At 42.9% G+C, this 17121-nt stretch overlaps 1 protein-coding gene across 3 annotated transcripts in view; it reads right to left on the bottom strand.

Annotated features, from left to right (window-relative positions):
* BMPER (BMP binding endothelial regulator) overlaps window positions 1-15889 on the bottom strand; it is a 249954-nt gene extending 234065 nt beyond the window's left edge. For all 3 annotated transcript variants that reach the window (XM_008964331.4, XM_024929696.4, XM_034963926.3), the window contains exons 1-2: window positions 14849-15889; window positions 13721-13806 (exon numbers count right to left, since the gene is read on the bottom strand). In XM_008964331.4, coding sequence (XP_008962579.3) covers window positions 13721-13806; window positions 14849-14981 — 219 coding nt within the window. In that variant the 5' untranslated portion in view covers window positions 14982-15889. The remainder of the gene's footprint in view (window positions 1-13720; window positions 13807-14848) is intronic.
* Between the last annotated feature and the right edge of the window lie 1232 nt (window positions 15890-17121).

Below are 17121 nucleotides of genomic sequence, written 5' to 3'. Positions count from 1 at the left end.
GTTCAAGACCAGCCTGACCAACATGGTGGAACCCCATCTCTACTAAAAATACAAAAATTAGCCAGGCATGGTGGTGTGCACCTGTAATCCCAGCTTCTCAGGAGGCTGAGGCAGGAGAATCACTTGAACCCAGGAGGTGGAGGTTGCAGTAAGCCGAGATCGCACCACTGTACTCCAGCCTGGGCCATAGAGCAAGACTCTGTCTCAAAAAAAAAAAAAAAACAGAGTTTCCCTGGTCTGCACAGGAGCCAGCCAGACCTACTCCATCAGGATCTCTGGACCAGGACACAGGAAATCTGCATTTTTTAGCCTTCCCTGGTGGTTCTTACACACATTAAAATCTGAGAGCCACCACTGCTGGGCCCCTGGTGGGAGAACAGAAGAAACTAAAGGCAAAATTCTAACCACTGACTTGTTAACGACCTACAACTGTGTGAGAGAAGACAAGTAGCCAAATTGGCTACTTGAGGGAGGAAGGGGCAGAGGCCCAGGGAAGGGGATACATCGGGCAACAGAATTGTGTGCCCCTTGTCACTAGTGTTCAGGCTCCATTTTATGGGACCCCAGCACACATACACAACTATTAGTTTCATCACACATTCATTCACACTTTCATCTAAGATTCTAATGATAGAGGGTAGTTTCCAAACTAAAACCATTATCCAAATGTTATATAAATACATATAGATAGATAGATAGATATGTACACAGATACATAACCTTATAAAATCTAGCACAGTCAAGGACTAACAGGTTGCTCTGACTAATCGAATATTCCAAACAAGAGTTAATATCTCTGGCTTGCATAAGTTAATCAATTTTCAAAGAACTTTAAAGCAATAAAAGACATCTAACTTCAAAACTATCTCAACCATAATTTAATCCCCTTCTGTTCATGTAAAAAGCATTGCTCCTGTCTTGCAGTGCCTCAGGATATTATTAACATAAATGCTCAATAAATGTGTGCTGAGTTTAATGACCATCAATCAATCACTTGCCTACTCCAGTCCTGCAATGCCATTCCCACATTTCCTGCAGAGCTCCTACCATGTGCTCCCCACCTAACCTGAGCACTGCTTCTCCCCTCCCTCCCCCACTGTCCCACCACCTTCAGAGGGGTCTTGAGGATATACAGAAGAGCCCATTAATTCAGAGTTGGAGGTTCACAGATTGAGAGGCATTTTACTATGACACCACATTTTGGCTTTAGTTTATGAACCCAGTGCAAATTCACTCTGAATTTAAATACCCCCTCATTCAGGTACATCGCAATAACCTGGAGGATTATATATCCCTTGCAATAACCTGGAGGATAAATATCTCCCTTGAAAAAGTCTAAAAGTCCTCAAAGCATACATTAGGTTGAACCACATAAAACTGCTGCTCCTATAGGTCAACATCAGACAACTATCAAAAATTTCATAACTCCAAAATCTAGGGACTCCAGATTTCTGTAACATGACCCATTAGCATGCAAAGTAATTTAAGAAAATTTTTTTTGCCCTTGGTCAGTATATGGTTTACATGAAACAGAAAAAAATTCACAGTTTTTAACAATTCCCCCACACACACGTGCACCCATGGAGGAAAAGGAAGCAACACCATCTGGTACATGCATTTCCAGCACATCCCAGCAGGGAGATAAAAGGGCTGGTTCCTCCAACAGAAGCCACCCCAGACTAATGAGATGCACAAAAAGGGTAGATTCCTGCCCCCTTCCCTGCCAGCCAGCTCTTCCACAACTTCTGATTTGAGTCACCTCTAAGGGATAAGGAATTTCATCCTGGTACTCATCTATGTGCTAATGGAGCTGCAGCTAGCTGACCTCTGGTGGGTCCCACTGGGCACGAGAATCATTGTTTCACATGTGCTTGAAAACAGGAAATTACCACAGCTCAAGTCTAATGGGCCCCATTCCCCCCAAGGGGCATAAACAGAAGCCCATGGCAAGACCTTAACTGTTTTGGCATAGCGGCTCCCAAGTGAGAGAATATCTGCTTCATCTTTCATGTTCTCTCATCCAGGAAAAGAGTGTTCCCCTGAGACCAAAAAAACACTGCTATGTGAATGTCTTGATGCTACTGCTTTTACACCATAAATCCACAAAGCAGGAGAGACCCAGCAGGCTGTGAGTGTCTCTGGAATTCATGAATTTCTGGGCAGTAAAGGAACAGAATGAGGCAGGCTTTACTGGAGGCAGAAGCTACAAGCCCCACAGGCCACTGATGTGGAGCAGCCTCTGCCCTCTGAGCAAAGGGGGAGCAATTTTAGTATCTTGGCACAAATGGCGCTGTTCAATTAGAAAATAATGGAAACTGGATCCCCCAGTATCTCTTAATAAGACATGGAGCAATCAACATGGCGAAGAATGAAAATGTCATTCATTAATGTTATTGCTACAGTCCATAGACATGCCTCAAAGAGGAACCTCAGAAAATAGGTTTTTAAAAGGAGAAAGGGGGAAGAAATTAAGATCAAGATCCTAGCCAGGTGTGGTGGCTCACTCATGTAATCCCAGCACTTTGGGAGGCCAAGGCAGGAGGATCGCTTGAGGCCAGGAGTTTGAGACCAGCCCTGGTGATAGTGAGACCCTGTCTCTACAAAAAATAAAAATAAAAATAAAAGATGCTAAAAATGTTTCTTATAGAGGCCCAAAGAAATGGAAGAGCAGCTTTGGGTTTTCATACCTTCTTTCCATGGGCCAAGCTGTCCTACTAAAAATAGCCTTTCTGAGGTCACCCACAGCCAAAGAGGCCAGTAGTGCCACCAGAGTGGCCAACTGACCACACAGGGTCTAAAAATAGGGTGCTTGCCCTATGCTGACAGCATTAGCAGCCATGAAAAATCATCTGGTCAAATATTATCTATGTGACCAAGAATACAAGAGTTGTTTTGGAAAGGCGTGTTTTCATAAGTTAAAATGCAATGATCATTATCTTCCTTATTTGTATTCTATCCTTCTCTTTGAAGTGACTCTGGGTACCATCATTTATCTGCAGATCCTCGCTCAGAGTCATGTTATGTCTATTCCCTTGAAGCAGGGCATTTGGGGGACATGCTGTGGTCAGTGAAGATGCCACCCATCCCACCCTCTCATTTTCTCTTGCTGAGTTACCTGCATGAAACCTTATAATTGCCCGTCAGTTTACAAATCTTTGAACTTCTCATTTGGCAGAGGTAGGTTAGTACCACCCATTACCTAACATTAAAAAAAAGAAAGAAAGAAAGCTCATTACACTACACGACATGTACATACAATAAGGCCTTTGTCCTTAAAAGAAAAACATAATTTTCAACAGAGTCAGCTCCCAGAAGCCAAGGGAGCTAACATCCAAAACCTAATATAAACATGAAGGCTTGTGTCAAGATTTCAGAGTTAGCCTCACTGAAAGGGGCTGGAAATGACTGGAGAATGCCAGCTCCAGGGATCGGGAGACATTTTTCATTGTGACTTTTTGAAAGTGGAAGTCAGATCGCCCCAGAACCTTCCTTGTCTATACCTCCTGCCTTGTCAGGGACATTTCTGCTTTTGACAACAGTCTACTTCTATAAAAGGGAATGTTCCTTTTATCACAAATAAGAGCAGATGTAAATATCAATATGATCTTATATTTTCAAATGTGATTACATTCATTTCAAAAAAAAGACAGTGTTTATGTAATGATTATTTAGGATGTCTTTTATAGAGGAGGTTGACCTTCTGTGATAAACTTTCTGGGAGAATCATGTTTTGGAACTTGGAGTTCCATTCTGGGGGGAGCTATCCCAAGTGTTAACAACCCCAACTATAAACAGGAAACTCCAGTCTAACTCCCACTCAAGTCCCAAGGTTGTGGACCTCTTGCTGAAGCTATGGAGCTGACAGAGATGACCACGACGAGGTTCTTACACTTTAAGACACCATCCCTTAAGACGTGAATTCGCCCAACTCACTACACTACAAGGCAGAACATGCTATTACCAAGAAGCAGCTGCAGCAGGCTCTTAGAGGAGTTGGCAGGACTTCTAGTCCCAAGCACAGAAGGCAGTATGAATGTGCAGGGCCCACATGTCCAAATCCAGTCACACCAGTTCATCTGGGCTTGCCCTTTCTAGAAGGAGGCCCAATCCCACAGGTATGCACTAGTGCCTGTGGTTTGCTGGAAAGCAGGATGCTGGCCACATCACACTCTTTAAAATGAAGACAACTCAGAAGCTTCAGGCTCAGCAGGCCCACTAGTCACTTGTTTGACATTTTTGCCTCCTACCTGCCACTTCCTGATTTAATGGCAAGGACTGCAGAGGACAACTGGGCCTCACTGAGAAAACAACACTCTGATTCGTTGTTTGTAAATTGGCACGAGTTAAGCAGGTGAAGCTTTGAAAAGAAAAAATAGAGGAGCAACCCATCTTCCTAAGCCCCAAACAGTACCAGGGTTTCCCATCTTTAACAGAAAAGCAGCAGTCGCCTCTTCTGACCTTCCATTGTCTACCCTGAGAAAAATTCAGAATAAACACATTTCATAGGTGTTGACAATAAATTGCCATAAATACAGTCCATTTAATTTAAAGTATGGCAAAGGCAGTCATTCCATGACACTTCAATGGTGGAAGTAGCTATCATTTCTAAAGTGCCGACCACGGCCCAGACCATGTTTTGAGAATTTTTCGTGCTGTAACTTACAATTCTGACAAGAGCCTCATGATGAAGATAGAGATGTTGAGATATAGAAATGTTAGGCAATTTACGTAAAGCCATACAACTATTAAAGGGTAGAAATGAGAACCACTAAGCTATCATTCCCAAAGAATATATTCACTGAAGTAGTTGCTGAAAAGTGGTTTATGGCATACACTTCACTTTCTTCTATTCAAGTTCTTGCCCTTAATAACAATTTCATTTACACTGTTCACAAACAGCCTTCACACACATCTTGGCCTTTAACCCATTCCCATCACCCCAGTTAATGTCCACAGCCAACCATTTAAGTCGGATGAAGGGCACATACCACTGAGACTTGTCCCAGACTTCACAATGAAGGCTCAGAGAGGGTAAGCTGTCTGCTCAGTGGTGCACAGCTACCAGGCAACCAGGTGAGACTCAAACCCATACATTCAGACACACATACATTCAGGCATACATTCAGGCCCCCACACCACAGCTGCACTTCACTGACAAAATGGGCTTTAAACATTTCATGAGAAAAGAAAATATCTTACCTGAAGACCTAGAATTTAAGACATTAAATTATATCGTAATATTTTTAAAGCATCATTAACAGTTTAATAGAGCAAACTTAAAAGTTTATAATAGTAAGTTTTTATATTAGTCAGACTCTTTTATACTGTTGCTTTTATTCCTAATAAAAAATCCCTCAATGTGGCCTGGTCCATTTTACATTTAACTATAGAAACATTCCAATGACGTTTGCAAAAAGCATATTACTGTTATCCGTGAAATCAGTTTTGTTTGGGTATCTTTTAAAATTTCATGTGGTATTTATTCACTTTTGTTAAGATCTTTTAAAGTCAAAGTTTGGAAAATTTGTGATTTTTGCATTAAATTCTCAAAATCCCTACAGCAATCTTAGTTTTGGATTCCTGCCAACTGGGGATCCACTGAATCTCATCTATGATCAATTCAATCCCATGTGCAAATACGCAGGGTCTGAGGGGAAGGGACCATTGTTCATTGTTTCAAATAGTCCAAGAAGATGAGAAAGTTCCTTATTTGACATCCTCCTAGAATCTTCCAGTTCTTTGCAATGTTTAATGCCACTAGTCTTTGTCTTCTTCAAACGTCTTCTGCCTTGGCATGTACCTTCCTGGTTCTCCTCTTGCCTCTATAATTTTTCCATCTCTTTCATAGGTTTCTCCTTTTCTATCCTTCTCTGAGATATAACCCTTCTTCTAGTTAATATTATAGGCCCATTTTTTAAAAAATCTCAATTTAGACTCCTCCCCAAGGCAAATAATTTATTCCCAAAGTTTTGAAGTTTATTTCTATGCAGACAGGTAACAAATTGCTAACCTCTAGTCCTGATTTCTCTATACTGAACTCACGATCTTTTAAGAGCCTACATGGCTTTTCTACCTTGAAGGTCTATCAAGCCCAACACATTACATCTAAACTGATTACTACCCACCCACCCACATGACCCCGTCTCTTCCTACAGTGTCTGTGACATTGGCTAGACTTCTCAAAATTCCCTTCAGTTTTTCCCATCTCTCACCTCTGCCATCTATTTTCTTGCCAAGCGCTATAAATGTGGGCTCCAAAACACTTCTGCAAGACTAGTGGTTCTCAATGTCATGGCACGTTGGTGCACTTTTTAAAGGTGAGCCACCCAATCCTGATTAATGTATAAAAATTGTGCTAAAGGCCAGGCGCGGTGGCTCACGCCTGTAATCCCAGCACTTTGGGAGACCAAGGCGGGCGGATCACGAGGTCAGGAGATCGAGACCATCCTGGCTAACACGGTGAAACCCTGTCTCTACTAAAAATACAAAAAAATTAGCCGGGCATAGTGGCAGGCGCCTGTAGTCCCAGCAACTCGGGAGGCTGAGGCAGGAGAATGGCGTGAACCCAGGAGGCGGAGCTTGCAGTGAGCCGAGATCATGCCACTGCACTCTAGCCTGGGCAACTGAGCGAGACTCCATCTCAAAAAAAAAAAAAATTGTGCTAAAACTGAGCATACATTACTATCATGAACGTACCTACCAGACTGAATAATTTACCAAATGGATCACGCAGCAGTGTAACGCAGGGTGTCACTGTGAGTAAGAGGAGAGAGCTGGTGCTCCAAATATAATTTCGAGAGTGAGCTCTGGGAAGAGAACTACTCTATTCAAGTAGCAGTGCCCTGCTCTGGAGACACCAAGTGACAAGCAAAGTGGCTGTGCTACCAATCACTCCACTGTAATTACTGCTGCATTTTAGCAACTGTGTCTTGTTGGGCATGGTTTGGAGTCTTTCTATCAAAATATTCTATTTTTTTCAATACCTTTGGTATTCACGTAAATACTCTAGAACTGGAATGTAGTCAAAGAAATTCAAAAGACTGGGCAACATTGGTTTATCCCAACACCTTCTTTCCATTCCCACTGCCCACCCCTACTCCAGGCTGCTTGCTCTCACCTGACCACACAACATCGCTGCAGTCTGTTGTCCAAACTTCAGCCTCTTCACACTCTGTATATCCCGTACAAAAGCTCCTAGAGATCTTTATATAAAATTTATTTTATTGTGTCATGTGTTTGCACAAAAATATTAAATGGCTTCTCCCAGTTACATGAATGGAACTGATATCCTTATTATTACATTCAAGATGCTCCCCTTGCTGGTTCCCATGGAGATTTCTAACTCCAGCTCCATCACAGCTTTGGGCACAATAGACACTGCCATTTCCACAGTCCCAAGCACACTCTCTTTGTGTCCTTCCTCCAACAAGGCTTTGCCTGGATCATCTCTCCTCCCGCATCACGGTCCCAGATACCCTAGTCAGAATTCACTGGCAGCCCCCTTAGTACAGGGATTTGAGTCTATTACAGTGCTTTTCTGTCACTCCTATAAAGTTTCTTATTTATATATGTGTTCGTCTCCCCCATTAGGCTGTGGGCAAGAATCTGTCCTGTTGGTCTTTGTCTCCTCAAAGGTCCCCAGCCAGCACAATGCTTCAAACACAGAAAGGGCTAAAAATAATAAAATAAAATGGAAGAGGGGATGAAGTGTGGAAAGAAGGAAGAAAGAATAATATTATTGAATTTATAACCTGCTATCCCTAGTGCCTTGAGTGGTGTTTTATAGAATTAGAACTGGGAATCAACAGGTCTTAAAATATACACCCAGCTCATTTGCTGATCTTAACTAAGTTCAACAAGCACACTTGACCTCCCACTGCCATGAAAGGTGGTGTTACTCATATTCTTTTATAGCACAAAGGACTCAATATATCATCATTTATACAGAAGGGCCATAGAAGAGGGTGTGAAAAACTGATATCCTTTATTTACCCAACAAATTCATATTAACTAGTTTTATTTTTCCATCATTTTGCCTTGCCTGACTTTTCCCATTATCTCCTATTCTACTGCCCTCCCGCTATTTGCATTCTAGTCTGGGGAAGGGCTCTCTTTCCTCAACATTATTTCCTACACTTAAAACACAATTTACTGTTGATACCCACAGTCAAGTCCAGTGCCTCAGAACAAAATAAACAGTGTTTGAAATGGGATGGGGAAGGGGAGCATTGAGTAAGTAGGCAACAAAAACATACTCAGGTCTGGAAAGGGGTCGAGAGCCTTCCACAAGGCGGGCCAGGAAAATCCCCATGATGCCAGGCCACTAGGCAGTTTTTCCAGAATTACAGCGCTCCCGAGTCCCAACCCAATCCCTCTGTCAATAAAAGTACAAGTGAAGGTGACCCCACAGGCATAGAGATGTAAATACTCTGCAAGAAAGCAGGCCCCTCTTCCACGGAAAGTTGTGTTTTTTTTGTTTTTTGTTTGTTTGTTTGTTTATGTTTAATGGAAAGCGAGGGGAAAACTTACACCAGGGCCCAAAGATCACTGGGATCACTGGACCAATAAGGAAGCAGCCTAGATCAGCCCAGTCCAAGCCTGGAGGGACAGAAAAACTCACTAAACATTTCTGACAAACCTTGTTCATGCGTAACAATGGGTGGGTTTGCCATCATTATTCCTATGTCTCGTCCGTCGTCCCTTTTATCATTTTCTTTTGAAATTTTGCATCCTATTCCATATGAGGAAATAAGAATTTTTAAAAATAATGCCATCATCAACAACAGCAATAAAAAATCATTCCAGAGTGTTTACTCTATGCCAAGCCCCAGGCCAAACTTTATGTGCTACATCTCATTTAATTCACATAGCAACTCTGTGAACTAGATGTTGACATCCATCCCACTCTCCAGATGAAGAAACTGAGGTTTGGAAAGGTGAGGTAGTTGTCTCAACTTCACCACCAGTTTGATTTTAACCCAAGATTGTCTGATGTCTGGGCCAAAGTTCTTTGCCAAAATGTTATGATGCCAGCCAAAACCCATGTCTTTCTTGGAAGGGCTCTCCAAATTCTAGACAGTTTGGGTTGCAAGATCAAAACCACTATAACTGCCTCCATAGAGAGCCTACATTAGCTCTGTGCAGGTTGAAAAGACTCTCTGAAGCTCTTGAAGGTATCTGTAGAAGTTTTTAAGTAGTAAACGTTTCCAGCAGAGGGAAACACTGGTTTAGCAAAGAAGGAACTGACTTCACATCCCAGTTCTGTCTCTTAGTAACTGTGTGATCTCACGAGATTTGCTCTACTTCTCTGAGCCTGAATAAAGCATGGACGAGAATAACTCTCAGAACTAGTCTTTGTGAATTTGCCGACACAATCCTATACATTAACTGTTACCTTTCCCAAAAATTGTTCTGTTGAAAGGTAATTGGTCACATCACCTTCTAAACAGAGTAAAAATAAATAAATCTGATTGCTTCCTTAGTGAGCATCCAAAGTCTAGAAATGACCTGAAACAACTTGGAAAAAGCATGGCAATCTATGTATTTGTGCATATACTGAGTGCAGTACCTCTCTGAACACATCTGGTCTACTTTATATCTTCTCTCTCTCTCTGTTTCATACATGCATACACACATGAATTGAATCCTCATGCAATGTTATCTCCCTCATCCTCAAACATGTGCCTAACACTTGTTTAGATAATAGATATCTATTCTCCAGCCAGTTAATTTGAACAATGAAGAACATGAGGATTTTATGGAGATAAGACACCAGACAGAATCTAAGATGCTGGGAGCTCCTTGTTCAGCGATATTAGATTTTTGTGATTAAAAAAGTAGAAGACAGCAGACAAGGTCTCTCTGTCTTCACTATTTGGTTGGCTCCAAGACAGGTGGAGCCCTGATTCTTGTAACATTGAATTTCATGTTGCTTTTTATGAGCAAAGGGTCCATTTCTACATTGCACCTCTGGATTTTAAAGAGGAAATTTCAACCTCAGAATAATGTTTTTTGCTGAACAAAATGTATGCCAAACTAAGCTCTGACTTCGGGTTTTCTGAGTCCCAGCCTCCAAAGTTTTCTCAGGTTTCCAGCACTGGGCCCAACTCACTGGCTCCCGCCATGTCCTCCTATTCTACAGTTAGGTGGAAAAGGCTGAGAAGATCAAGCACCACACTTCTCATGTGTGCTTGGTGGACCTAGGGATGTCCCAAAGATCAGAGAATGGCTTCAGTTTCATTTATCTAGGTGTGGCTGGCTCTCTTCTCAGCTGTACTCCAGGGCAGGCACCAATGTGTTTTCCTAGACATTATGGGAAAAATAATTCTAGCAAGAAAGCGGGGAAAATATCATACAAAAACAGTAATAAGTGTTGGCCTCCTTTCCTCGGCCCCATAAAAGACCATTTTGTAAGGTGGGGAAAAGTTATGCTTTGCTTTCTGACTAAACAATAAAGCACATGCAGTTTAATCTCAACTGCCTACCCAGTTCCCTAGATTTTAGGACCATGATCCAACTTCTCACCTACCCCCTCAAATAGATGAACTGAAGCTTTTTGGGCCACACACTTTAAAACGAGATTCCATCACCAGCTAACAAACCAGTTATTCTTGGACTGGGACTGGTTCTGGCAAGATGCTCAGGTCTACGCAGAGGATGATAAATGAGAATAAAATTATTCAGCTCTGCTTACAGTGGCCACTGCGCCCACTGTCATCCTCAAAAACTCCACAGAAATGAGCTCACTCCAACCTTTGAAACATTTCACAGCTTAAAAGTTTAAATCAGGCCAAGTTGATTTTTGTGGGGTTTTTTAAGCTTTTACTCTGTAATTATATACAGGACTTTGTGCCACCTATTTCCTCCCAACTGTAACATTTTACATCTTTTTTAAGCATACGTTGACGTTAGCTTTTTCTTTCTTTCTTTCTTTCTTTTTTTTTGTACATGTTATGAAATAAGATATGAGCTTATACTCAGCCTTAGGTACCTTTCTGCCAAAAGGCTGGACCAACACAAACTAAATATGACTATTTTCTTTATCCAAAGTACAGTTGAGACTATTACATACCCTCTTAATGTACATACATAAAACCAGCTAACCACTAACGCTCCCTGCAGGTCAACTGAAATCATAACGAGATTTTCCTTTCATATAATGCGATTAACAAATGTCAACTAACTGAACTCCTGAAAGACTCAAAAGAAAAAACAAAATAACCCAAGGAACGCCAAAAGGTAAAATAATTTGGACGTTCTTTCTATTTTCTCCTTACTTTCTCACATCTTTAACTCAACAAATAGGCTGTTTCTTATGGTTATAGGCATGTGCTCTAGAGGCAGACAAAACTGAGACAGTTTCAGCTCCACTATTTACTCAAATGCAACCTTCACAAGCTACTTAGCCCGCTATGCCTCAGTTTCCTCATCTGTAAAATAAAGGTAAAAGCCCTCAAAGGAGTTTTGTGAAGATTAAATGAAATAATGCAGGCTTAGATGAGGCCCTACAAGCAAAAATAAAATAAAATAAAAATAGTACACATAAATGTTTACCATTGCTATTATTATCAATTTGCTCAATAGGTCTACCTTCCAGCCTAGGTACAAAAATGCCAAGTAGCTTCCTGGCTGTCCGGAGTGCTTTGAAATCCATGAACTGCAGTGGGTTCGTGGAAATGTACAAGAGTGTTATACAAAGAGATAAGTGGTCATCCATCTATTATTACTCAATTTTACCAAGTCATTACAAACGTTTGGGAAGCAGCAATGACTGTGACAACTTGGACCCCATAATTCTAAACCCCTGCAAAGGTCATGATAACATATCACTGAGCCTTTCAGCCAATGAAAGAGCTCTGTAATGGGTGAAGCTGATAGCCAAAGTCCTAATATTACACATTTAGAAAGGATTTCTGACAGCACTCACCCAAGGCAGATACCTACAACTGTTACTTAAATGTTGAAGACATAAATAAACCTACTGCCCTTCTGAATTTAATTGATACTTTTCTGTAATAAATATCACTCCCACTTGAATTCCAACTGATGCATCTTTTCAGATTTACTCTTTACCTTCAAAACTGCAGGACTCTAACATCTATCTTCTTATCACTAAGTCTCCACTTTCAGAGAAAGGCACTATTTTTAGCAGGAGTAGGAGTACTGAAAAGGGGGGAATGCTGTGGGGAGAATTTCTCATAATGTTATTTGGGAACAGTTTACAAAACTCAAACTACATACGTAAGCTTTATAAGTACTAATATTGCTGAAGTGAAAAACAATATATTTATATGCAAAGCTCTCGGCACATTTAAATATTACTTGGTCAAGGTAATTTCCTCTGAAATCTTAATAGATTAAGATAAAATAATTCACTCACATTATACAGATAAGAAAAATAAAAAAGGAAGATTAAACACACATACACACACACTGCATTTGTAAATCTACAACTGAGTCAAAATTTAAACTGAAAGCTTCTTTTCAACAAATTATTTACTAAAAGATCATCAATGAACACGGCAACCCATAAATATGCAATCATAATACACTCTCTCTCAGCTCTGTTTTATTAGGCAGCAATATTTATTGTGTCAGCAAACGCAGTGCGTTTTTACTTGTTTCTGTTGATTTCCTTAGTCTTCCGAACCTGATAATTGTTTGATACAGCCATTTACCTTCATCCATTTATCACTTCAAAACATTGACCTCAACTCTTGTCATGAAAAAATTTATGTAGTATAAACTCAGATAGCTTGGCTTCTGCCTAAACCGAAATGAATTCCTTCTCCAGTGCCACACAGCATGCTGATCTAGCAACAAGTAGTCCTCTATCATTTTGGGGCTTTGCATTTGACTGCCTTAATGTATTTCCAACAAGGTTTTATAATGTGTAGTTTCTAACCAAATTTTGCCAAAAGTGATTGGCATGTAAAACACTCCTAAGCAAAAATGTTTACCTTGTAGGTCTATATTTCATCTCAGAAATTCTTATTCACATTACTTAATCTCCCCCAAGTGGTTACTTATTAGACTTATCATTAACTACTAAACTAAAATAAATGGAAACAAATTATTTTTTGAGTCTCTAACCACTGATAGTGTTAACTAAGCAGCTGACAGCCAAGTGTCATTCTCTATTAAGGATGGAATTGTCCTTTCCGACTCATGCTTCCAAATCAGAAATAAAGACAGTATTTGAGGGTTTAGGGTATAACAGGCAAAGAAACCCAAGAAAGAAATCCAGAATTACATCTTGTCCTTATGTTTGTTTTTTGTGGCTGTCACCTCTCTTTCCCTTTGTCGCATACCTTATTCTTGACCTTCATACTTAAATCTTATTTCATCATTTTCCCACTGAGCTTAAATGACAGAACCAACGCAGAAAGTTTTGTTGTCCCAAGAATTTGGTTGTAGTAATCATTACTGGAAACAGACATTACAAACTGTAATTTCATCGAGACGTCATACAAAGCCTATCTGAAATTTACATCTATAAGGATGATGTCAAAGATAAGAATTTCCAGCTGCATGAAATGGAAATTGCCAAAGTCCATAAAACTCAGAAATTAACTGGATTCAACTCACAAACTATGTACAGTTATGTGCAATTTTGTAATGATAAAGACAATTTGTAAGATCTGGTTATATTATCACATTTAATGAATTCACCTTATCAGAGAGAGCAGTTGAGTTCATATTACCTGATCTCCACACTTACCAAGCAGACACACATTATGCAAGGGTTGTCTGTGATAAATGGAATCTGGAGGACTTCACCTTCATTTTCACATTTTGCAACAGAACCTGAAATTCAGGGGGAAAAATGTTTCATTTAAAGTTAGCTTAGCAGCATGATTTCAACATTTAAAATTTTTACACTAATCCTTTTTGAAACCTCTACCCAAACTTCAGAATTCTTAATGTGGCTTAAATTATTAAATTCACCAAAGCAAAACCTCTGCCCCCAACTCCATTTTCAATAATTTTATTTAAACAGGTTCAAAAAAGAAAAGACTATGATATAGAGACAAATTATCTGTTCTCAGATGGTCTAAGCACAATTCCAAGTATTTCACTGGATTTTTAATAACACTCCTCCTTTATGAAGATATTTCAACTAAGCACACAGCCCCATACGCAAAGAAAAAAATAAAAAATAAACTTTAAAAAAAACCTCAAATTGGGGCAGATTTTAAATTGACCAAAACTCAGAACTGAGTCAATAAACAGGCCTTTCTATGAATCTGTCTCGCATTGTCTTAGGTTTAAATCACTTTTTGAAACGCAATCCTCTTTTCCCTTCTCTTAGAAATTGACTCGATATTTTCTTTTCTGCACCAGGTGTCAGTAAAGTATGTCCTTCAGAATAGCAGCTGAGGTCTTCACCTGCCTGAAAACATATAATTATTATATCCGGCTATTAGTGCCCTTTTTAAATGATAGTTTCTTTAAATTCAAGGTCTTGAGAGCCAGTGCTTTAAAAAGCACTCCTAGCACAGTGGATGTATTGCAACCCCAAAGATGAGAAAGGAAGATGTGCGGAAAACTGCACAAATTTTTTTCCTGAGTTCTACAGAGAGAAAGATTAAAATAAAAGTTGAGGAAAACATTAAAAATAAATAAAATAATTTCTCAAATTCAAATAGAAGAATGTCTATTATTACTACCTTGAAGGCAAGAGCCTCCCAGCCCTCCCGGGGTTTCGCTTCATCCCCATCGACCAGCGCAGGGCAAGCGCCAAGGTGCGCGCTCCCTAGCCTCCCATCCCCGGGGCAAGCCAGCGCCACCTTTCCCAGGTACCAAACCGGCGTCCCGGAGGGCCGGTCCCTCCCGCCCCCTCCCCTACCTGTCAAGAAGGAGGAAGCCAGAGACATGGGGACCCCCGAGCAATTGAGTAGCAGCAAGACGCAGCACGTAATCCCAGGCGAGCGGCGGCAGTAACGCTCAGCCAGAGCCCCGACGCCGGAGAACCAGAGCATCGTCACCTGGAGGGAATCCCTGGCGATTGCAGGTCCCGCGCCGCCGCCTCTGCTCAGCTGCCGCAGCTCACAGTCGAAAAGGGTTCTCAGCCGGCGTGTCGGGAGACAGTCCGCGAAGGAGGGAGGCGGACGCCCGAGAGCTGGGGGGCGGGGGGGTGTGAGGGAGGGCGGGGGGAGAGGCGAGGGGTGGGGGGCGCCCGGGGAGGAGGGGTCCTGCGGCCAGGCTCCTCCGATGCGGCTTTTTTTTTTTTTTTTTTTTTTCTGAGGGAGTTGCTTGCAGTGGCTTAGCAGTCAGCCCCTCCGCGCCGGAGAGGGGGCCAGGAGGAAGGGGTGTTGCGGCAGCCGGAGATAGACTGAGAGGAGCTGCGGCGCTGCCGACTGCGCACTGCCGCTCAGCCGCCGCCCGGGCTGCCGCTACTGCTTCGGGGGCTGTCGCTGTCGCTGCCGCAGCGTCCTCCACTCCCGCACTCCCCACCTCCTGCCAGCCCCGCCGGCTCTCGGCCCTCCCGGAGTGCGCTCGCTCCGCCGCAACAGACGTGGGCTCACCGGGCGCCTCCCGGAACCCGCTGGGGGCGCCCGGGCGCAGGAGGGACTGCGCGATAGCTGCAGCGGGAACTCTCTCGGCCCAGCTTCCAGTTCCCCAGCCCCTCCAGGGAGGCCACGGCCCCGGGGCGCGGACCAGAGCCGAGAAGGCGCGTCTCCACTGTCCGGGCGAGCGCGGCGCCTCCTCCCTTTCTTGGGGGAGCCCCGGGGATGCCGCAGCACTAGCGCTCAGGCCCGGGTGCCCCAATCCTGCGAGGGAGCAGCAAACGGGACGCAGGGGCGCCCCACCACCCTGCTCGCTCCCGGGTGCCCCACCTTTGGGAAGGAGCGACACACCCGGGGCAGTAGGGCCCCCGCAACTTTTCATGCCCTGCTTTGCTTCCCTCTGGCGGGGGCGCGACAGCGAACTCAGGGGGCTGAGCGGACAGAGGGGCAAGTGGCCTTAGAGATGTGTTCTGTGCTTAGCTGTCTGCGCGTCCTGACACTAGGGATGACCGAAGTTGAAACACACACAAGGTCGATTTAAAAACGTACCGAGGCAAACGCCTTTCGTCCTTAAAAAATGAACAGTCGCTCCGAGACTCCTCCCTTCCAATCTCGGGCGGACCGGGGCGGGGAGGTGGTGTTTGACTAATCATTCATTCACCCGAAAAGAGGGAGGAACCCCCGCCCCACCGCTAATCTCTGGCTGGGGCCGCCGCGCGGCGGCCTCTGCAGCTCGGAGCTCCGTCGCTCTCTCAGCCCGGCTGCGCCCTCTCGCCTCTGCAGCACTGGGTGTCGGGGAGTCAGCTCCTGTGATCCCCCTGCTGAATCGCCGCCTCCTCCCCCACGCAGTGGCACACTCTACTCAAAAGGGGTGCAATCGCAGAGATGATTTTTGTAACCAAAGTACGAAGGCGCGAGGTGGGAGTGAGGGACGCTTGGCAAGTGTTGGGACCTGACGATCAGCTAGCTGTCCTTGAGCTCACGGTGGACCACCGACTTCCTCTGTCCAAGAGTTGAAACCGGGTCCCCACGGAACGGACCTAAGGGTCTCCAGGCAAAGTGGGTTGTTTCCATTGTGGAAACTATAGCTTTGAAAATAAATGAGTCTGTTTGCTGACAGGTTTAATCTAGCTTCACCTTAACCCTTCCCTGCCTCGTTGACTGTTTATTCGTTTTTTCGAGTGATTTGGAGACTTCGCTTAATTAGTGCAACATTGCCAACATCGCGACACACCGAGGAGCTGATCCGAGCACGTTGCTGTGACGTGGGAAAAATAAGAGAAGGGAAAACTGTCATTAGCTTAGCATGCTCCATTTCCCTCCCGAAATAGATTCTTACCGTAAGATTTAAATTGAAAGAGAAGGCTGATGTGTGATTCCTTCCCTCCCTCCCCCCACCCAAATAAAGCCATGGCCCGGCAGCTTCTCGGAAACCAGTGTGTTTATGTATTTACTAATCATAAAGATAATATGCAAAAAGAGAAAAATCTCTAAATCCAGCCTTACTTCCCAGGGACTCATTAAAAAATAAATAAAATTAAAATTAAAAATCAAATAAATAGAAACCTTTATTGCTGCAGATAAGTACAATCAGTTGGAACCACTATCTCCT

Source organism: Pan paniscus, chromosome 6 (assembly GCF_029289425.2).
Source record: "Pan paniscus chromosome 6, NHGRI_mPanPan1-v2.0_pri, whole genome shotgun sequence".
NCBI lineage: Eukaryota > Metazoa > Chordata > Mammalia > Primates > Hominidae > Pan > Pan paniscus.
Note: the sequence above shows the minus strand (reverse complement) of the source record. Positions and strands in the feature narration are given on the sequence as shown.